The 23869-nt window shown below is 39.7% G+C and overlaps 1 protein-coding gene across 9 annotated transcripts in view; it reads left to right on the forward strand.

Moving 5' to 3' along the window:
• LOC128639111 (tRNA selenocysteine 1-associated protein 1-like) overlaps nucleotides 1-23869 on the forward strand; it is a 159151-nt gene that overhangs the window by 92551 nt on the left and 42731 nt on the right. For all 9 annotated transcript variants that reach the window (XM_053691270.1, XM_053691272.1, XM_053691277.1 and 6 more), the window contains one exon: nucleotides 1281-1346. In XM_053691270.1, the coding sequence (XP_053547245.1) occupies nucleotides 1281-1346 (66 nt within the window). The remainder of the gene's footprint in view (nucleotides 1-1280; nucleotides 1347-23869) is intronic.

The following is a 23869-nucleotide window of genomic DNA, read 5'->3' on the forward strand; positions in this document are numbered from 1 at the left end:
ACGTCTGGCAGATGTGCAGTCCTTCTGTCAGATGTGCAGTTCTTCTGTCAGACCTTGGTCAGATTCAGGCCTGTGTTCAAACCTATTTACAGGAGACTAAGGATTTTCGCCAGTCTTCTGCTTTGTTTGTCATTTTCTCTGGGAAACGCAAGGGTCAGAAAGCTACGGCTACTTCTCTTTCTGAAGAGTATTATTCGCTTGGCCTATGAAACTGCTGGACAGCAGCCTCCAGAGAGAATTACGGCTCATTCCACAAGGGCTGTTTCTTCCTCCTAGGCTTTCAAAAATGAAGCGTCTCTGGAACAGATTTGCAAGGCTGCAACTTGGTCCTATCGGCAAGCTTTTTCAAAATTTTATAAATTTGATACTTTTGTCTCGGCTGAGGCTTCTTTTGGGAGAAAGGTTCTTCAAGCAGTGGTGCCTTCTGTTTAGGTTCCCTGTCTTGTACCTCCCTTATCATCTATGTACTCTAGCTTGGGTATTGATTCCCAATAGTAATTACTGATGATCCGTGGACTCACCATGTCATTAGAAACAAAACTAAATTTATGCTTACCTGATACATTTATTTATTTTGTGAGTCCACGGCTCGCCCTGTATTTTCAGACAGGTTTTTTTTTGTCATATAATCCTCAGGCACTTCTGCACCTTGTGTTGCTTCCTTTCCTTTTCCTTCGATCAAATGACTGGGGGTTGTGGGAAGGGAAGTGATATTTAACAGCTTTGCTGTGGTGCTCTTTGCCTCCTCCTGCTGGCCAGGAGTGATATTACCAATAGTAATTACTGATGATCCGTCGACTCACTGTGTCAAGAAAGTAATAAATTTATGAGGTAAGCATAAATTTTGTTTTCTAGAATTCTAAGCAGCCTCATTATTTTAGGATTAGGGAGGTTTGCACTATAAAATTCAAGAATTCCTAACCAACAGATATTTTTATCACATTACCAACTCCAGTAGATCATGTGGAAAATATATTTTAAATGTATGTATCTGTGCTTATCAAAACTACTCATAGAGTTTAACTTTAGCAGTGCAAAATTGTGTTTCACTCCTGTTTCTAGCAGTTGTGAGGACTATCTTAGCAGACAAGCAATTGTACCAATATTGTGGAGTCTCAACAATAATTTCAGTAATAGACCTGGTGGGAGTCTGCCTTAGGTTGATTGGTCTCAGATTTTTTTCAAATTGTAGAATGTATTGAAATCTGTAGTATTGAAGGTTTGGTTGTTTTATTAGATTAGATATTGTCTGATGTGATTACCTACTTTCTCTATTTCAGGGTCCAAACCTCCACTACCTGATAACTCTGCATGTGTAAGAACCTCTACAATTCCCTCTTCCAGTGGTAAGTACTTAATTTCCTGTCCATACATAGAGGGGAGTGGATACATTTTCTTATATGATAGCCAGCTTTGAAGTTGTGTTTAGGTGGGAGGGATTATTAGTCAATATAGTTTGACAAATAATAATTTTAAATTCTGTGATTTTTTTACAAAATATAAATAAAATCAGAGAAGGTTGTTCATATAAATAAAACGGCATCCATAATTTGCTCATGTTTTTTCCTGATAGAGAGGATGAATGTTAAAAAGTGAAAGATGGGATACAACGCATGTTTTATCCTAAACTAGAAAAATAGTGTCTATTATCAAAGCCTCTGGGTTTTTATTAGCTGACCCAGAAAAGAGTCTCCTAGCAGGTGTGTTGTCACAAGCCATATTGGTCATAGCTTCAAACATTTTTCTAGTGTTTTTTAGCTGAAGTTACTGCAGACTTGATTATGGTAAAGCTAATATCACCTTCAGGGAAGTCTGAGTGACGCAATGGATTGCAAATGCCATTTCCATACCAAGTGTTTTCCTCATACCTTTTATGGCTAATATGTTGAAAGCACATATATTCCATAAAGTTATCAAATCAGAATATCAACATTATAATCTTGCACCATTAAAAGCAATTTTAGTTTGTCAAGATAATGAAACCACATTCAGAGACACATTTTGGTTAGAAATAGGATATTATAAATGAAAGTAAGAGGCCATGGTAGAGTTCATTAAAGCTAATTCTATATTAGATTATACCTGACTTGCATTCCCTAGTAGGAGCACGTATCTCACTGTTTTTACAATTCTGAGTAGACTCCATTTTTAGGGAAGGTTGCATTTTAACATTCAAGAATGCCTCACCAACAGATAATTTTTTATCAGTAGATCCTGTGCAAAAGATATTTTATATTTATTTTTCTGTGCTTCTCAAAGCCACTCATAGGGTTTAACTTTATCATTACAAAATTGTGCTCCACTTCTGCCTGTTTCTGGATCCAAAGAAAGAGGCTCATGGTAACGTGTAATAGCTTCAGGCATGGATCAAACGGGAATAACTGAATCTCTGCCTCTTATCAAAGTTAATCTTTCACAACCATTTTTGGGAGATAGAACTCAAAGACCTATATCTGAGTATTCAATTTACTGTTATGCATCAGAGCTTTCTCAGAGTTGCAGTGGGAAACAACCATTTCTAAATTGTGTTCTCCTTGGGTCCTGCACTAGTTCTAGTGGTGTTTTTTGCAAAACTTTGTTTAGAGCATGACAATAATTGGATGCATTCTGATTGCTGCCCCTTCTAAGGATCTTGCATCCAAACACAGAGCATTTGTCATGACTTTCCAGGGCAAGTACAGCTGGATGTTCCATCTGGAATCATTTATTACCACCCAAAGAGTTTTTTTTATTTTTTTATGACAATAATTTGGTGAGTGCTACTAGAATGAGCCAAGATAAAAAGAAACAAAATTAAACCAGATGAAATGTGTGTGTGTGTGTGTGTATATATATATATATATATATATATATATATATATATATATATATATATATATATATATATATATATATATATTTGTCTCCATGCACTATGTAGCAATCACAAAACATTCCTCCCATAGTTACTGCTTATGAACTAAGATGGTATGTAGTAGGATGGGGAGGAATCTTATCTACATCCTAAAAGGTGGGGTTTCAAACTTTGGGTTTCTGTAATTTATGGTTCAAATGCTTCCTATGAAATTGCTTAGGAAATTTCAGTAAAAGTTAGTTTCAGTTTTGCCTGATTAAAAAGGTTATTCTTCCTATTGTGTTAAGGTTAGGTTCATCCGTTTATGGCAATTGTGCAACTTGATATTAAGAAGAGAATTATGAAACTGAACTCTGAGAATAATTTTTCCATTGCTAGGAATAGCAGAAGAAAATATCCTTTTTTTAATCAATGTTAGCTGCAAAGCAAACTTGGGGAAAACTGGAGTTTTAAGTAGTCATGTCAGTGAGAGCATTTACGAATGTTAGAGTCTGGAGATGCAGGAAGAGTCTTTCTGCGAACGCATCCAGACTCGTATTAACAGCTCCTAAGCAATCAGTGTTAACGAGTTTCACTGCCTGTCTCCATCACTCAAGTCCATGTCAGGAGTGATGCTACAAGACTGTCATGTCATGTGTTTTACACATATGATAACGCAAGAAGACAGGGTCACAGTGTGGCTCCTTTTATCTGTATGAAATCAAGGGTTAATATCTCCGTAAGGGGGATTATTGAACAGGGGGAATAATCACATAAGTTTATTTGATTATGCTGCGATATGTGTGAGATGAGGCTCAGGCAGATGTTGGAACGTACATTCTGATGCGTTAGAGGGTACTCCCTCTTTACTGAAGTCTAATACCTGTCTATAGTGTAAGGAGGCCATGGTATACCCGCCTGTTCAATTATGTTCCACATGCCTTGATAAAGTAATCATATCAAAGAAAGTTAATATGTTTGATACCACTGAGCCATCCACCTCTGAGGAGTCTCCGTCCCGTGAGGTGCGCACCCTACAGTCATCTCCTAATACACATGCAGCTTTTCGTAGCACTCCTAATCCTCCATCTGGAGGGGCCCTTTTACCGCCAGACTTTACTGAGCAGTTACAAACGGCAGTGTCTGCGGCCTTTAGTGCTTTACCTCGCCCTGCTAAGCGAAAGGTCAAATATTGCTATCCTTTCCAGGGGTCATCTACTAGCTTATTGGATTTATCTGATTGGAGATTATCCGATGATGAAGGCGCCTCTGATACTTCAGAGGGTGCTCTTTCTGGGTCGGAATCTGCTGCCTTTAAGCCTCCAGCTGTGGAGGAACCAGACTTTAGATTTAGGATTGAGCATTTACGCTTTCTGCTGAAGGAAGTTTTGGCTACGTTAGAGGTTCCAGAGCCAAAATTGCCAGAGGAACCTTTGATTCCTAAATTAGATAAGGTCTAGTTGGACAGGGTTGTACCACAAACTTTCCCGTAAAGATGGCGAACATTATTAAGAATGAATGGAAAAGACTTGGTTCTTCGTTTTCCCCTTCTTCCTTTAAAAAATTGGTCCCGGACTATCAACTGGAGTTGTGGGGTTCCATCCCCAAGGTGGATGGCGCTATCTCCATGCTTGCTAAATGCTCTACTATCCCGCTTGTGGATGGTTCGTCGTTTAAAGAGCCCATGGATAAGAAGATAGAAACTCTGTTAAGAAAGATGTTTCAACATACAGGATATTTGTTTCAACCGGCAGCGGCTGTTGCTGGAGAGGCTACCTACTTGTGCGACTCCTTATCTGAGTTAATCAAGGTGGAGGGTCCCCTCGACGTGATCCAGAAAAGAATTAAGGCCTTAAGGGAGGCTAATTCTTTTATTTGTGATGCAAATATGCTAATTATTTGCCTGAATGCCAAGGCTTCAGGTTTTTCTGTTCAAGCAAAATAGGGCACTCTGGCTGAAGTCCTGGTCTGTGAACATGACTTCTAAGTCAAGACTTATTACCCTCCCATTTAAGGGAAAGATTCTATTTGGTCCAGGCCTGGACTCAATTATCTCCACAGTTACTGGAGGCAAAGGTGCCTTTTTACCGCAGAATAAGAACAAGCCTAAGGGACAAGGTCCTAATTTTCGTTACTTTCGTTCAGATAAATCCCAACGTCAACAGCCCTCCGCAAAGCCCGAGCAATCCAAGGGGATTTGGAAGCCGGCTCAGTCCTGGAATAAATCCAAGCAAAGCAAGAAGCCCGCCGAGGCAAAGTCGGCATGAAGGGGCGGCCCCCGATCCGGTTCTGGATCTTGTAGGGGGCAGACTGTCGCTCTTTTCAAACGCTTGGTTTGGGGACGTGCAAGACCCGTGGGCTCTGGAGGTCATCGCTCAGGGATACAAGATAGGTTTCAAGTCTCATCCAACCAGGGGCAGATTCCTCCTATCAAACCTGTCTTCAAGGCCAGAAAAGAGAGAAGCCTTTCTGGGGTGCGTGAGGGATCTCTCCTCCCTAAGAGTCGTTGTCCCGGTACCTCTTGCAGAAAGAGGTCTGGTACTATTCAAACCTCTTTGTGGTCCCAAAGAAGGAGGGAACTTTTCGCCCGATTCTGGACCTAAAGTGCTTAAACAAATTCCTACCTGTCCCCTCGTTCAAGATGGAGAGGATAAGGTCCATCCTTCCCTTAGTTCAGGAAGGACAGTTCATGACAACTGAACGATGCTTACCTTCACGTTCCAATACACAAGGAACACTTCAAGTTCCTAAGGTTTGCGTTCCTGGACCAGCACTTCCGTTTAGTCTAGTTACTGCTCCAAGAGTTTTTACGAAGGTTCTAAGGGCTCTGCTTGCAGTGGCCAGAACCAGAGGTATAGCAGTAGCTCCATACTTGGACGATATTCTGGTTCAAGCACCATACTGTCATCTGGCAGAAGACCTTACATCCCCTAAATTACAAAAAATAATGAACACTAAAATTACAACAACAAAAAACACATTACAAACAAAGCACAATAAAAAATAAAAGAAACGCCAGTTATGCCTATCCTAAAACTAAAGTCTCCTTAAAAAAAGCTCTCCCAAAGTAAAAAACCCTGTACTAACACTATAATCCACTCTAACAATTGCCCTTAGAAGGGCATTTGGTAGGGCATTGTCCTAAAGTAATTACAGCTCTTTTACATTTAAAATAAAAAATCCCTATTCTAAAAATCAAAGTAAACCCCCACCCCCCAAAAAAAAAAAAAATATCTTAAAAAACCTATTCTAAAAATTGCCCTGATAAGGTCATTTCGTAGGACATTTCCCTAAAGTGATTTAGCTCTTTTACTTTAAATTAAAAAAATATTAATATTATTTATAATAATAAAATATTTTCTAAATAAAATCCCTATCCTACAAAAAGGTTGCACTGAAAAGAGCATTTGTTAGGGCATTGTCCTTAGAAGGGCATTTGATAGGGTAGTGCACTAAAGTAATTATAGCTTTTTTGCCCTGAAATAAAAGCCCTATCCTAAAAAAAAAAAGATTGCCCTAAGAAGAGCAATTGGTAAGGCAGTGCCCTAAAGTTATTATACATTATTTTTTTTTAAAAAAAACCTATTCTAAAAAATTAAAGACCTTAGTTAAAAAAAACTATCTTAACCCCTTAGTGACCAGACCACTTTTCAATTTGTTGACCATCTGGGACCAAGGCTATTTTTGCATTTCTGCGATGTTTGTATTTAACTGTAATTTTCCTCTTACTCATTTACTGTACCCACACATATTATATACTGTTTTTCTCGCCATTAAATGGACTTTCTAAAGATACCATTTTTTTCATCATATCTTATAATTTACTATAAAAAAAAATATAAAATATGAGGAAAAAATGAAAAAAAATGCACTTTTTCTAACTTTGAGCCCCAAAATCTCTTACACATCTACAACCACCATAAAATACCAATGCTAAACAGTTTCTAAATTTTGTCCTGAGTTTATAAATACCCAATGTTTACATGTTCTTTGCTTTTTTTGCAAGTTATAGGGCAATAAGTACAAGTAGCACTTTGCTATTTCAAAACCATGTTTTTTCAAAATTGGCGATAGTTACATTGTAACACCAATATCTGTCATGAATCCCTGAATAACCCTTCAAATGTATATATTTTTTAAAAGAAGACAACCTAAGGTATTAAACTTGGGGTATTTTGACTTTTTTCATGCAACCATTTTACCACCAATCTATGCCAAAGTTTGGGGGGGAAAAAAAATAATTTGATTTTTTGACAAAATAGCAATTTAAGAATACATTTACTGATAATATTAAGGGTTACTGCCAAATAACACCCTCATATGTCTTCAGCAGCATCTCCTGGGTACAGTGATACCACCCATGTATAGGTGTGTCGGGTTCTCGGGGGGCTAAAAGCTCTTATTTTTAGGGAGCGCATTCCAGTTTTTCAACTTGGAATTTTCACATCGGTCATCATGCACCCATGTCCTATTTGGGACATTTCTGAAGCTGGTCAATGGAATTTACCCCCATCAAACCATATATTTTTGAAAAGTAGACACCCTAGGGTATTTCAAATGCTTGTATTTTAACACTTTCCATGCACTAATTCAACCACCAGTCTTTGTCAAACTTTTGGGTAGTCATTATTTTGTGTTATTTTTCACACACATTGTACTTTAGGCATGGATTCTCAGTTCCTGTTATGTGTTACTGCCAAAAAAAACCTCAATATGTGTTCAACAACATCTCCTGAGTACAGTGATACCACCCATGTATAGGTGTGTCGGGTTCTCTGGGGGCTAAAAGGCCTTAATTTTAGGAAGCGCATTCCAGTTTTTCAACTTGGAATTTTCACATCGGTCATCATGCACCCATGTCCTATTTGGGACATTTCTGAAGCTGGCCAATGGAATTTACCCCCATCAAACCATATATTTTTGAAAAGTAGACACCCTAGGGTATTTCAAATGCTGGTATTTTAACACTTTCCATGCACTAATTCAACCACCAGTCTTTGTCAAACTTTTGGGTAGTCATTTTTTTTGTGTTATTTTTCACACACATTGTATTTTAGGCATGGATTCTCAGTTCCTGTTATGTGTTACTGCCAAAAAGCACCTCAATATGTGTTCAACAACATCTCCTGAGTACAGCGATACCACCTATGTATAGGTGTGTTGGGTTCTCTGGGGGCTAGAAGGCCTTATTTTTAGGAAGCGCATTCCAGTTTTTCAACTTGGAATTTTCACATCGGTCATCATGCACCCATGTCCTATTTGGGACATTTCTGAAGCTGGTCAATGGAATTTACCCCCATCAAACCATATATTTTTGAAAAGTAGACACCCTAGGGTATTTCAAATGCTTGTATTTTAACACTTTCCATGCACTAATTCAACCACCAGTCTTTGTCAAACTTTTGGGTAGTCATTATTTTGTGTTATTTTTCACACACATTGTACTTTAGGCATGGATTCTCAGTTCCTGTTATGTGTTACTACCAAAAAAAACCTCAATATGTGTTCAACAACATCTCCTGAGTACAGTGATACCACCCATGTATAGGTGTGTCGGGTTCTCTGGGGGCTAAAAGGCCTTAATTTTAGGAAGCGCATTCCAGTTTTTCAACTTGGAATTTTCACATCGGTCATCATGCACCCATGTCCTATTTGGGACATTTCTGAAGCTGGTCAATGGAATTTACCCCCATCAAACCATATATTTTTGAAAAGTAGACACCCTAGGGTATTTCAAATGCTTGTATTTTAACACTTTCCATGCACTAATTCAACCACCAGTCTTTGTCAAACTTTTGGGTAGTCATTATTTTGTGTTATTTTTCACACACATTGTACTTTAGGCATGGATTCTCAGTTCCTGTTATGTGTTACTACCAAAAAAACCCTCCATATGTGTTCAACAACATCTCCTGAGTACAGTGATACCACCCATGTATAGGTGTGTCGGGTTCTCTGGGGGCTAAAAGGCCTTAATTTTAGGAAGCGCATTCCAGTTTTTCAACTTGGAATTTTCACATCGGTCATCATGCACCCATGTCCTATTTGGGACATTTCTGAAGCTGGTCAATGGAATTTACCCCCATCAAACCATATATTTTTGAAAAGTAGACACCCTAGGGTATTTCAAATGCTTGTATTTTAACACTTTCCATGCACTAATTCAACCACCAGTCTTTGTCAAACTTTTGGGTAGTCATTATTTTGTGTTATTTTTCACACACATTGTACTTTAGGCATGGATTCTCAGTTCCTGTTATGTGTTACTGCCAAAAAAAACCTCAATATGTGTTCAACAACATCTCCTGAGTACAGTGATACCACCCATGTATAGGTGTGTCGGGTTCTCTGGGGGCTAAAAGGCCTTAATTTTAGGAAGCGCATTCCAGTTTTTCAACTTGGAATTTTCACATCGGTCATCATGCACCCATGTCCTATTTGGGACATTTCTGAAGCTGGTCAATGGAATTTACCCCCATCAAACCATATATTTTTGAAAAGTAGACACCCTAGGGTATTTCAAATGCTTGTATTTTAACACTTTCCATGCACTAATTCAACCACCAGTCTTTGTCAAACTTTTGGGTAGTCATTATTTTGTGTTATTTTTCACACACATTGTACTTTAGGCATGGATTCTCAGTTCCTGTTATGTGTTACTACCAAAAAAACCCTCAATATGTGTTCAACAACATCTCCTGAGTACAGTGATACCACCCATGTATAGGTGTGTCGGGTTCTCTGGGGGCTAAAAGGCCTTAATTTTAGGAAGCGCATTCCAGTTTTTCAACTTGGAATTTTCACATCGGTCATCATGCACCCATGTCCTATTTGGGACATTTCTGAAGCTGGTCAATGGAATTTACCCCCATCAAACCATATATTTTTGAAAAGTAGACACCCTAGGGTATTTCAAATGCTTGTATTTTAACACTTTCCATGCACTAATTCAACCACCAGTCTTTGTCAAACTTTTGGGTAGTCATTATTTTGTGTTATTTTTCACACACATTGTACTTTAGGCATGGATTCTCAGTTCCTGTTATGTGTTACTGCCAAAAAAAAACTCAATATGTGTTCAACAACATCTCCTGAGTACAGTGATACCACCCATGTATAGGTGTGTCGGGTTCTCTGGGGGCTAAAAGGCCTTAATTTTAGGAAGCGCATTCCAGTTTTTCAACTTGGAATTTTCACATCGGTCATCATGCACCCATGTCCTATTTGGGACATTTCTGAAGCTGGTCAATGGAATTTACCCCCATCAAACCATATATTTTTGAAAAGTAGACACCCTAGGGTATTTCAAATGCTTGTATTTTAACACTTTCCATGCACTAATTCAACCACCAGTCTTTGTCAAACTTTTGGGTAGTCATTATTTTGTGTTATTTTTCACACACATTGTATTTTAGGCATGGATTCTCAGTTCCTGTTATGTGTTACTGCCAAAAAAAACCTCAATATGTGTTCAACAACATCTCCTGAGTACAGTGATACCACCCATGTATAGGTGTGTCGGGTTCTCTGGGGGCTAAAAGGCCTTAATTTTAGGAAGCGCATTCCAGTTTTTCAACTTGGAATTTTCACATCGGTCATCATGCACCCATGTCCTATTTGGGACATTTCTGAAGCCGGTCAATGAAATTTACCCCCATAAAACCATATATTTTTGAGAAGTAGACCCCCTAGGGTATTTGAAATGCTGGTATTTTCACACTTTCCATGAACTTATTTAAAGTGAAGGTAAAGTTTTGCTTTTTTGATGCCTGTATTCTATTATTCATCTAGTATATACTGTGATCGCTAAGTTTTTTTTTCATCATTGTATATATATTATTGTATTTTTAAACGTTTATATTTACAGTCTCTGCCGTTCTTCGCTCCTCCCTCCTTTCATTTCCTGATTTTTCACTATATTACGTAGAGAGCGGTCCCACCCGCTCTGTACGTACTTCCAAAGCGCGTTCCCGATTTATGGCTCACTTGCGCATGCGCAGCTTATGCCGAACATTTGATTTGCGCCTGCGTGAAAGAAAATCTTAGACCTAAAGCGCAGGCCTCAATATTCCTTGCAACAGCCAAGACGACGCCTGACAAAATCAAAAAAGCGCATGCGCTAAACTGTAACGAGCTGTGAGAAGAAAGGAAAGGAAGTGAAGGCCGCGCATGCGCATATAGAACAATAAGGCGGTGACGTCATATGACGGCCGCCTAACGGCCGGTGTTTCAATTGGATAGTCAGAAAACGTGACCGGTATTATGAAAAAAAAAAAAAGAAACGGGTTGTTTTAAAAGGGTTCGGAATCGGATCAAGAAACGGTAATAAATAGATAACTATAGCGTTTAAAAAATTTTCATGACTTAAAGTCCCATTTATTTTAATAGTATTTACAGGGGCAAAAGTGTAATATGTGAAACTTTACCTTCACTTTAACCACCAGTCTTTGTCAAACTTTTGGGTAGTCATTTTTTTGTGTTATTTTTCACACACATTGTACTTTAGGCATGGATTCTCAGTTCCTGTTATGTGTTTACTGCCAAAAAACACCTCAATATGTGTTCAACAACATCTCCTGAGTACAGTGATACCACCCATGTATAGGTGTGTTGGGTTCTCTGGGGGCTAGAAGGCCTTATTTTTAGGAAGCGCATTCCATTTTTTACACTTCCCATTTTCACATCCCATGCACCCATGTTCTATTTAAGACATTTCTGAAGCCGGCCAATGTAATTTACCCCCATAAAACCATATATTTTTGAAAAGTAGACATCCTAGGGTATTTCAAATGCAGGTGTTTTAACACTTTCCATACACTAATTCAACCACTAGTCTTTGTCAAACTATTGGGCATTCATTTCTTTGTGTTATTTTTCACATACATTGTACTTTAGACATGGATTCACAGCTCCTGTTATGTGTTACTACCAAAGAAGACACCAATATGTGGTCACCAACATCTCCTGAGTTCAGTGATACCACCTATGCATAGGTTTGGTGGCTTGTTTGGGCGGTGCAATGCCAAATGTCTGACATGTGTTTGTGATTTTTTTTCACATTTAACATATTTTCTTTGCCTATCGTCTTTTTTTGGGGGTCTTTTAACATACCCCAATTTATTTGTTTTCCATAAATGTGATTATATTTAAAAAGTTGACCCCCCAAGGTATTATACATGGAGTGGTTTGATGACTTTGATGCAACCGTTTTAGCCCAAAAAATTGGAGAAAGTATATGGTGGTAATTTTTCAATTTTCATTGTTACAGACACATTGCTTTTTTACTATGATTTAGGAGAGACTGTTGTAAGTTATTGCAAAAGAATACTTTAGGTTGTTTTCTGCAAGGCACCCTGAGTACACCTATGCCCCCCATGCATAGTTTTGCCAGGATTTTGGGAAGGTTATGTTACATGATTTTAGTTATTAAAAATGAGAGTATTTCTTCTGATAGGCCTATCTTTAGTTTGGGGCCTATCACATACCCCACTTTTATTTATTGCATTCAAAGTGTATATTTTTTAAATGTTGACACCCCAAGGTATTGTATATGGTGTGCTTTGATGCCTTTGAAGCAACCGTTTTAGCCCAAAAAATTGGAGAAAGTATATGGTGGTAATTTTTCAATTTTCATTTTTACAGACACATTGCTTTTTGACTATGATTTAGGAGAGATTGTTGTAAGTTATTGCAAAAGAATACTTCAGGTTGTTTTCTGCAAGGCACCCTGAGTACACCTATGCCCCCCATGCATAGGTTTGCCAGGATTTTGGGAAGGTTATGTTACAATTTTATGACTTGTGATTTTAGTTATTAAAAATGAGAGTATTTCTTCTGATAGGCCTATCTTTAGTTTGGGGCCTATCGCATACCCCACTTTTATTTATTGCATTCAAAGTGTATATTTTTTAAATGTTGACACCCCAAGGTATTGTATATGGTGTGCTTTGATGCCTTTGAAGCAACCGTTTTAGCCCAAAAAATTGGAGAAAGTATATGGTGGTAATTTTTCAATTTTCATTTTTACAGACACATTGCTTTTTGACTATGATTTAGGAGAGATTGTTGTAAGTTATTGCAAAATAATACTTCAGGTTGTTTTCTGCAAGGCACCCTGAGTACACCTATGCCCCCCATGCATAGGTTTGCCAGGATTTTGGGAAGGTTATGTTACAATTTTATGACTTGTGATTTTAGTTATTAAAAATGAGAGTATTTCTTCTGATAGGCCTATCTTTAGTTTGGGGCCTATCGCATACCCCACTTTTATTTATTGCATTCAAAGTGTATATTTTTTAAATGTTGACACCCCAAGGTATTGTATATGGTGTGCTTTGATGCCTTTGAAGCAACCGTTTTAGCCCAAAAAATTGGAGAAAGTGTATGGTGGTAATTTTTCAATTTTCATTTTTACAGACACATTGCTTTTTGACTATAATTTAGGAGAGACTGTTGTAAGTTATTACAAAAACATACTTCAGGTTGTTTTCTGCAAGGCACCCTGAGAACACCTATGTCCCCCATGCATAGGTTTGACAGGGGTTTTGGTTAAAAAAAAAAACAGGCCCAATTTTAGAAAAAAATAGAGTAGTGAAATGTAAAAATCTGGCACAGTAAAAGTAAAAAAAACAAAAAAACATCTAACTATAAACATAACCAAAAAAAATATATATATATGTAACAGCAAATGTATTTATTTTTTTTAAAAATTGACCATTGTATGGTACCGCTTGAAGCAGTCCCCAATGCAGAGTGCAGGCTGTCCAGGGCAATCAGGACAGTAATATATGGTGTCCCTTCTCTTCCCCCTCTTGGTACAGACTCTGCATTTTTTTTGTGGTTTCTGCTTTGTGGCATTAGGGGGGATTTTAAAAATAAAATGGGTAGCCCCAACTCTGCTCTCTCCCATCACCGCCCGGGGAGCAGGTGCATCATGGTACAAAATCCCCGTAATAATCTGGAGCTGAAACTGTAAAAAAGTATTTTTAACTCTGGGGTTTGCTTTTTTGAACAACAAAAAAGCGTTGTGGGTTGCAATCTGCATTAGGTAAATTGCAACCTTTTTGTACCAGGCCCTTGTCTTCCGCATAATTAGATAGGGCTGCAGCAGCTGATCAGCCAGATCAACCCCACCCATATGCCGGTTATAAGACTTGATGCACACTGGCTTCCTTATGATCTCAGCTCTGCCACGTACAGAAACCGCCACCGTCCTCTCTGTGTGGATGGTGGTAAGAAGGTATACATCCTTCTTGTCTCTGTACTTCAGTGCCAACAGCTCCTCTTGGCGCAGAGCTGAGGTCTCCCCCCTTCGTAGCCGGGTGCGTACAAGCTGTCCTGGGAAACCTGCGCGGTTCTTTTTAATTGTACCGCAAGCTACTGTATCAAAGCAATACAGTAGCTTGAACAAAAGGACACTTGTATAAAAATTGTCTAAGTACAAGTGATACCCTTTGTTCATTAGGGGTAATATCAGGTCCCAGACAATCTTGCCAGTGGTTCCCATATGTTCTGGGCAACCTGGAGGGTCAAGGTGGCTATCCTTTCCCTCATACACCCGGAAGGCCTGAGTATACCCAGTCTCGCTGTCACAGAGCTTATACACCTTTACCCCATATCTGGAGCGTTTGGAAGGAATATACTGCTTGAATCCCAGCCTTCCCTTATACTTCATTAGGGATTCATCAACGCATATATTCCTTCCAGGTGTATAAGCCTCTGCAAACCTGGCAGAAAAGTGGGTTATCAGGGGGCGGATTTTATACAGCCTGTCAAATTGGGGATGCTCCCTAGGGGGGCACAGGCTGTTGTCGCTGAAGTGCATGAAATGCAGAATCATTTCATACCTCTTCCTCGACATAGTCTGGGAGAAAATGGGGGTAGAGCAGATGGGGCTAGTACTCCAGTAGGAGCGAATGGAGGGTTTCTTTATGATGCCCATCAGCATAGTCAATGCCCAGAATTTTTTGAATTCTGGCACATTGATGGGGGCCCATTGCTGCTTTGCCAAATATGTTCCAGGCTTTGCAGCACGGAACTGATGGGCATATAAATTAGTTTGGGCGACAATGTTCCCCAATATATCATCGCCCAGAAACACTTCCAGAAACTGCTGGGGGCTAAAACCTGCCACATCTATATTTATGCCAGCATTTGCTGTGAAGGGTGGGATATCTGGCCTCTGGAGATGAGGCGTTACCCACTCTTCAGCAGCAATGGCAGCAACACGCCTCCTTCTGGCAGGGGGGCTAGCAGGGGGGCTGGCAGGGGGGCTGGCAGGGGGGCTAGCAGCCAGAGATACATCACTATCAGTTGAGACTGCATCTAGTGATGTATCTGAGCACATGGCAGGGTCAAAATTGGGGTCTGAGTCAGAAATAGAGGCATCTGACTCTGACGCAAGGATGGCATACGCCTCCTCAGCACTATATCTTTTCTGTGACATTTTTGTATCACAGAAAACAATTACTAAAAAAAATTAAATTAACTAAATTAATTAACTAAATTAACTAGCAAAAAAGTACAGCTATGCTACTGCCAGTGATTTATAGCGATCACTGGCAAGCTAGAGGTTAATGGCTCTGAAAATTAAATTAAATTAACTAAATTAATTAACTAAATTAACTAGCAAAAAAGTGCACCTTTGCTACTGCCAGTGATATATAGCGATCACTGGCAAGCTAGGGGTTAATGGCTCTGAAAATTAAATTAAATTAACTAAATGTTTCTGAAAAGAGCCTTTGGGTTTTTAAAAAATTACAACAACAAAATTAACCCCTAAAAAAATGCACAGACAGCAAAATGCAGCAAAAAAAAAAGTGCACCTTTGCTACTGCCAGTGATATATAGCGATCACTGGCAAGCTAGGGGTTAATGGCTCTGAAAATTAAATTAAATTAACTAAATGTTTCTGAAAAGAGCCTTTGGGTTTTTAAAAAATTACAACAACAAAATTAACCCCTAAAAAAATGCACAGACAGCAAAATGCAGCAAAAAAAAAAGTGCACCTTTGCTACTGCCAGTGATATATAGCGATCACTGGCAAGCTAGGGGTTAATGGCTCTGAAAATTAAATTAAATTAACTAAATGTTTCTGAAAAGAGCCTTTGGGTTTTTAAAAAATTACAACAACAGAATTAACCCCTAAAAAAATGCACAGACAGCAAAATGCAGCAAAAAAAAAAGTGCACCTTTGCTACTGCCAGTGATATATAGCGATCACTGGCAAGCTAGGGGTTAATGGCTCTGAAATAATTAAATTAACTAAATGTTTCTGAAAAGAGCCTTTGGGTTTTTAAAAAATTACAACAACAGAATTAACCCCTAAAAAAATGCACAGACAGCAAAATGCAGCAAAAAAAAAAGTGCACCTTTGCTACTGCCAGTGATATATAGCGATCACTGGCAAGCTAGGGGTTAATGGCTCTGAAAATTAAATTAACTAAATGTTTCTGAAAAGAGCCTTTGGGTTTTTTAAAAATTACAACAACAAAATTAACCCCTAAAAAAACGCACAGACAGCAAAATGCAGCAAAAAAAAAGTGCACCTATGTTACTGCCAGTGATATATAGTGATCACTGGCAAGCTAGGGGTTAATGGCTCTGAAAAGAGCCTTTGGTTCTATATTTTTTAACAAATAAAAGAAATAAATCTCTCTCTCTGCTAAATACAGGTCTCTCTCTCTCTCCAACAAAATGGCAAGTGAGGAGAGGGAGGGAGATCCACACTGATCATAGTCAATATTTACAAATATTGACATGATCAGACAAATGGGGTATTTTATTATTATTTTTTTTTTTAGGGTGGGAGGCTCAGATTGGGTGACCCTAGCTTGCCCCTATGATGATGCAGGCTAGGGACACCCCCAGAGGCCCCATGATGCACTGGGCATCGCCATCTTGGATGCCTAGTGAAGGGGGAGGGGGGGGGCTATTTAGGGCTTTTTTTTTTTTTATTCGTTTTTTTTTTTTTATTATTTTTATTTTAATTTATAACTAACTAAGTGCCTCGACCCACCGAGGCACTTAGCAAACAAGCAGAGCATCGGAAGCGTGTCCGATCGCTTCCGATGCTCTGAAACACTGCCGGGCTCCACGTGGAGCGAAACCGGAAGTGATCACTCGTGGGGGAGTGATCAATCCGGTCCCGGCACTCGGGAACAGTATTGCAGGATGCCTAGACCTCAAGGCAAGCCTGCAATACTGTTAGAGCAGCTGGAAGCGATTTCGATCGCTTCCAGTGCTCTGTTAAACCGACGACGTATGCCATACGTCCTCGGTCGTTAAGTGCTTTTTTTTTGAGGACGTATGGCATACGTCGTCGGTCGTTAAGGGGTTAAAGGGACATGAAACCCAAAAATTTTCTTTCATGATTTAGATAGAGAATACAATTTTAAACAACTTTCTAATTTACTTCTATTATTTAATTTGCTTCCTTCTCTTGTTATCCTTTGCTGAAAGGTTTATCTATGTAATCTCAGGAGCAACAGAGAACTAAGGTTCTAGCTGTTGATTGGTGGCTGCATATATTTATCGATTGTGATTGGCTCACCCATGTGTTCAGTTAGAAACCATTAGTGCATTGCTTCTCTTTCAACAAATGATACCAAGAGAATTAAACAAAATAGATAATAGAAGTAAATTAGAAAGTTGTTTAAACTTGTATTCTCTATCTGAATCGTGAAATAAAAAACGTGGGTTTCATGTCCCTTTAAATAAAAAAGTTGCCCTAAAAACGGCATTGCCGTAAAGCAGATTAAGCTCTTTTGTGCTCCTCTTCTTTCTTTATGTTGGCGGTCCTCCTGGGTGTTCCTCTTTATATTCATCACAGCGTTCCTCTTGTAGCTTCATCCATGGCGCCGCTCATCCACCTGATGAGTCTTCTGTCTTCTTCCATCCGATTCTTCTTCATGAGGTCACCGCCGCACACTGAGGCTTAAATGCGAGGTACCCCCTTATATAGTAATGCCATTCCCTTTCTATTGGCTGCTTTTTTAATTCTTAGTCCAATCAGACAATATAAAGAAAGCTGTAGCTTAGGTGGTGTTAGGTGACTGGGGGGACCTCTGAGACAGCCATATGTCCTGATTTGCCCCGAACACAAACATGCCCACTATCCACCTGACACCCTGGATCTCTGTGTGTTTCAGTCTAAATTATCCAATTTATCCAGGTGGTTGTCTGTTTTTTGTTTGTTTTTTTAGCATGATTTGGTAGTGTTACTAAGCAATCTAAGTCTGGCAGGGTCTATGTATATTTGCATAAAAGCACTTTGATTCAGGTGTATTTGTGTAAATGAGACATAATATGGCAGGATTCTGATGTTCTGTGTGAAAAATAATTAGATCTGTAAGTTTTTGTGTAAAATTGATATGATTCGAGAATAAACCGGAGTTTGCATCTATGAAAAAACAAAATTTATACTTACCTGATAAATGTATTTCTTTCTTGACACGATGAGTCCACGGATCATCATTAATTACTGTTGGGAATATCACTCCTGCCCAGCAGGAGGCGGCAAAGAGCACCACAGCAAAGCTGTTAAATATCACCTCCCTTCTATCCCACCCCAGTCATTCGACTGAAGTAAAGGAGAGAAAGGAAGCAACAAGGTGCAGAGGTGTCTAAAGTTTATAAAATACTAACAACCTGTCTAAATAACAGGGTGGGCCGTGGACTCGTGTCAAGAAATAAATACATTTATCAGGTAAGCATAAATGTTGTTTTCTTTCTAATGACACGATGAGTCCACAGATCATCATTAATTACTGTTGGGAATCAATACCCAAGCTAGAGTACACAGATGATAAGGGAGGGACAAGATAGGAAACCTAAACTTGAAGAACCTTTCTCCCAAAAGCGACCTCAGCAGAGGCTAAAAAGTCAAATTTATAGAAGTTTGAAAAAGAGTGAAGAGAGGGCCAAGTTGCAGCCTTGCAAAACTGTTCTATAAAGGCTTAATTTTGAATGCCCAGGAAGAGGAAACAACCCTCGTAGAAAGAGCCGTTACTCCCTCGGGAGGCTGCTGTCCAGCAGTTTCATAGGCAAAGCAAATGATAGTCTTCAGCCACAAAGAAAGAGAAGTAGCCGTAGCTTTCTGTCCCTTACGTTAAACAGAAGACTGAAGAAATCCTTAGTCGCCTGAAAATAGAATTTTAGTGCACGTACCACGTCCAGATTGTGTAGAAACCATTCCTCCTGAGAAGAAGGATTAGGACACATGGAAGGAACAACAATCTCCTGATTAATGTTCCGGTCTGAAACTACTTTAGGGAGAAACACTAATTTAGTACGTAAAACCACCCTATCCGATTAAAAAAAAATAAGGTAAGGAGACTCATACTGTAATACCGAGAGCTCTCTACGAGCAGATGAAATAGCGACAAGAAACAAAACTTTCCAAGATAACAACTTAATATCTAAGGAATGCATTGGCTCAAATAGAGCCCCTTGAAGAACTTTAAGAACTAAATTAAAACTCCAAGGAGGAGTAACTGGTTTGAATACAGGCCTAATCCTGACAAGGCCTGACAAAACAATTGTACGTCTGGGAAGTCTGCCAGACGTTTATGTAACAAAATAGACAAGGCAGATATTTGACCCTTTAGGGAACTTGCCGATAATCCCGTCTCCAAACCTTCTTGGAGAAAGGACAAAATTCTAGGAATCCGAACTCTACTCAAAGAGTAGCCCTTGGATTCACACCAGTATAGATATTTACGCCATTTTTATGGTAAATCTTCCTAGTCACAGATTTACAAGCCTGAATCATGGTCTCAATGACCGATTCTGAAAATCCACGCTTGGATAAAATTAAACGTTCAATCTTGAAGCAGTCAGCTTCAGAGAAACTAGATTTGGCTGAAATTAGGGTCCTTGAAGTAGAAGGTCCTTCCTCAAAGGAAGTCTCCAAGGTGGAAGAGATGACATGTCCACCAGGTCTGCATACCAAATCCTGCGAGGCCACGCTGGTGTAAGGAGGATTACCAACGCCCTCTCCTGCTTGATTCGAGCAATGACTCGAGGTAGAAGAACAAACGGAGGAAATAGGTATGCGAGACTGAAATTCCAAGGTACTGTTAGGGTCGTCTATTAGTACAGCCTGAGGGTTCCTGACCTCGACCTGTACCACGGAAGCTTGGCATTCTGCCAAGAAGCCATGAGATCCAATTCCGACTGACCCCATTTGAGAATCAGGCTGGAAAACATGAAGTTCCCACTCCTCCGGGTGAAAGGTCTGCCTGCTTAGGAAGTCCGCATCCCAGATGTCCACTCCTGGAATGTGGATCACCAACAGACAGCTTGTCTGTCTCCGCTCACTGAATGATCTTGGCTACCTCTCTCATGGCCAAGGAACTCCGAGTTCCTCCCTGACGGGTGATGTAAGCCACTGAGGTTATATTATCCGACTGGGACCTGATGAACTGGGCTGAAGCTAACTGAGGCCAGGAGAGCATTGAAGTTTGCTCTCAATTCCAGAATGTTTATGGGTAGAACAGACTCCGACAGAGTCCATGTTCCCTGAGCCTTTAGAGAGCTCCAAACTGCTCCCCATCCCAGAAGGCTGGCATCTGATGTCACAATCACCCAGGAAGATCTGCAAAAGCAGGTTCCCTGGGAGGGATGATCCTGAGACAACCACCAAAGTAGAGATCCCTTGTCTCCTGTTCCAGCTGTAATCGCGGAGACAGATCCACATAATCTCCGTTCCGCTGCCTGAGCATGATTAACTGCAGAAGTCTGAGGTGGAAACAGGCAAACGGGATGATGTCCATTGCCGCTGCCATCAATTACCTCCATGCACTGAGCCACTGATGGCAGAGGAGAGGACTTAAGTGCTATGCAAGAATCGAAAATCTTTGATTTCCTGACTTCTGTCAGAAAAATTTTCATTGATGAGGAGTCTATTAGGGTTCTCAAGAAAACTACCTTTGTAGTTGGAATCCATCCGTGAGACCGCAGGAATGATGATAACATTTCCGCGTGTGATCTTGCTTGTTGAAAGTAAGGCGCCTGAACTAGAATATTGTCCAGATAAGGTGCCACTTCAATGCCCCGCAATCGAAGCAAGGCCAGCAGGGATCCCAGAACCTTTGAGAAAATTCTGGGAGCTGTGGCAAGACCGAATGGCAGAGCCACAAACTGGAAGAGTTTGTCTAATAATGAAAACCTTAGAAACTTGTGAAGGTCCCTGTGGATGGGAACATGCAGGTATGCGTCCTTTAAATCCACATGGTCATAAATTGACCCTCTTGGACCAGAGGAAGAATGGAATGAATAGTTTCCATCTTGAAGGACGGCACTCTTGAGAAACTTGTTTAGATTTTTGAGATCTAAAATTGATCTGAAGATTCCCTCCTTCTTGGGAACCACGAACAGATTGGAATAGAATCCCAGACCTTGTTCCTGCTTTGGAACAGGAACAATCGCTCCCAGGTCGGAGAGGTCCCGTACTCAGTGGAAGAACACCTCTCTTTTTGTCTGGTCTACAGATAATCTTGAAAGCAAAAACCTGCCCCTGGGAGGAAAGGTATTGAACTATAGTTTGTATCCCTGGGACACAATGTCCACTGCCCAGGGATCTTGAACATCTCGAACCCAAGACTGAGTGAAGAAGGAAAACCTGCCCCCCACAAGATCTGGTCCCAGATCGGGGGCAGGCCCTTCATGTTGTCTTTGGCCCAACAGCCAGCTTCTTGGATTGCTTTCCCTAGTTCCTAGACTGATTGGGTCTCCAGGAAGACTTGGACTGCTCCTGCTTGGAGGAGGGAGTGAAAGGATTTCCCTTGAAATTCCGAAAGGAACGAAAATTACTCTGACGTCCTTTTTGTTTATTTCTCTTATCCTGAGGGAGGAAATGTCCCTTATCTCCCGTAATATCAGAAATTATCTCCGTCCAACCAGGCCCAAACAAGGTCCTTCCCTTATAAGGAATTGCCAAAAGTTTAGACTTAGATGACACATCCGCAGACCAAGATTTTAACCATAAAGCTCCGCAAGCCAATATGGCAAAGCCTGAAATCTTAGCTCCTAGCTTAATAACCTGAAGGGAATCATCTGTAATAAAGGAGTTGGCCAACTTAAAAGCCTTTATCCTATCCTGGACTTCTTCGAGGGGAGTGTCTGTTCGAATAGAATCAGACAACGCATCAAACCAGTATGCTGCCGCACTAGTGACAGTAGCAATACAAATCGCAGGAAGCCATTGTAAATCCATAGAATCCTTAAAGGAACAACTATCCTCTATGGGAATAGTAGCTTTCTTGGCTAGCGTGGAAATTGCCCCTTCCACCTGCCAAGACTCCTTGATAAAGTCTGCTATAGGAAACATCTTTTAAATATAGGGGATGGAGAAAAAAAGTCTCTTCCCATTCCTTAGCAATAATCTCTGTAGCTCTATCTGGTACAGGAAATACTTCTACCATGGAGGGCACATCAAAATACTTGTTTAGGATTGACTATGACAGTAGTATCGGAGTCGTCCAGGGTAGCTAAAACCTTCTTAAGTAGTAAACGGAGGTGCTCTAGCTTAAATTTGAAGGATACAACTTCAGCATCAGAGGAAGGAATTACACTGTCTAAATCTGAGATCTTACCCTCAGGTGATACCGAAATATCCTTTTCTTCAAACTTATGAGACGGAAAGTTCGGAATAGATACAGTCGTGACAGAAACCATACACACTGATTTTTTACATTTCCTCTTGCGCTTTCCCTGTAGCAAGGGAATTGGGAGGAAAAGCATGGCACTGTATTATTAATAAAAAAATTGGGACACCTGAGGAGAAAAACTGCGGCATGATTTGAACATTGTCAAAAAACTCCTAAACAATATTGGCTCAAAAAGCTAAAATTTTGTGTTCTCTCAACACATGAGGAACAGAAAAAGAACTGGTGGACTATATAATCATTTAAACAAAAAGGATATCTGTAATCTATAACAGAGTCTTGATCCCTCTTAACATAAATAAAATAAAATAAAAACATATCAAATTTTACTAAAATTTTATACAGAAAAAAACGTTACTGTCTCTTTAAATTTTAAACAGTAACTGCTTTATTTTTGATGAACTGCAAAAAAAAAAAAGTAACAGTTTTATTTTTGAACTGACAAAACGTAATTGCTTTATTTTTTACTGCAAAATAAAGATTTAACACACTTCAAACAGCTTCTACACCTCAGCTTAGCTCTGCTGAGTTGTCAACCTTGTTGGATTACCGGAGATAATGTATATGAAAACCGGAACAAAAACAGAGCTGTTGTAAATAATGTTAAACTATCTTTAATCCGTTTTAACTAAAAACGGCAAGTAGGCAGATTTCTCTCATTCATATACCGTAATTAAGAGAAAATATGTGCGCAACAGATAATTCTACCGCCACACAAGCCCCGCCCATCGTGGGCATGTCAAAATTAACGTGTCAGCTGACATTTTATGTGAAGCTCCGTAATAAATAACTATCACCAACATTGAGCCTATCTTCTCAAGTCCCCAGTGCCTGCAAATGCTGCCGTATATAATCCCCTTAAGTACATTAGGATTACTGTATCATTCCAGGAAAATAATAAAATGCCATATTTTTTTCCCTAATGAATAAAGTGTCCTTTTTCTTTACTAGTCCTTCGAAAAATAAAGTCAGCACTTACCTCATGAATCTGCCAGGCAGCAAGGCAGCTCACTAGGTTTGAGAGGTCCTCTCCCTCACATGGACATGTGGAAAAAGAGATCAAGACTGAGTAATCTTAAGATAAAGGTGGGGGCACAGTGCAGGGCAGCGGCTTCCAAGGCTAATAAGATACTAGGATGTATTAAAAGAGGCATTAATTCAAGGGAGGAAAGCATAATTATGTCACTATATAAAGCCCTCGTAAGACGTCACCTTGAGTATGGAGTGCAGTTCTGGGGACCAATTGCAAAAAAAGATATTGCAGAGCTAGAAAATGTTCAGAGAAGGGCCACAAAGCTAATAAGGGGATTGGAGAATTTAACCTATGAGGAGAGGCTAGCCAAACTGGGTCTGTTTTCTTTAGAAAAAA

Source organism: Bombina bombina, chromosome 8 (assembly GCF_027579735.1).
Source record: "Bombina bombina isolate aBomBom1 chromosome 8, aBomBom1.pri, whole genome shotgun sequence".
NCBI lineage: Eukaryota > Metazoa > Chordata > Amphibia > Anura > Bombinatoridae > Bombina > Bombina bombina.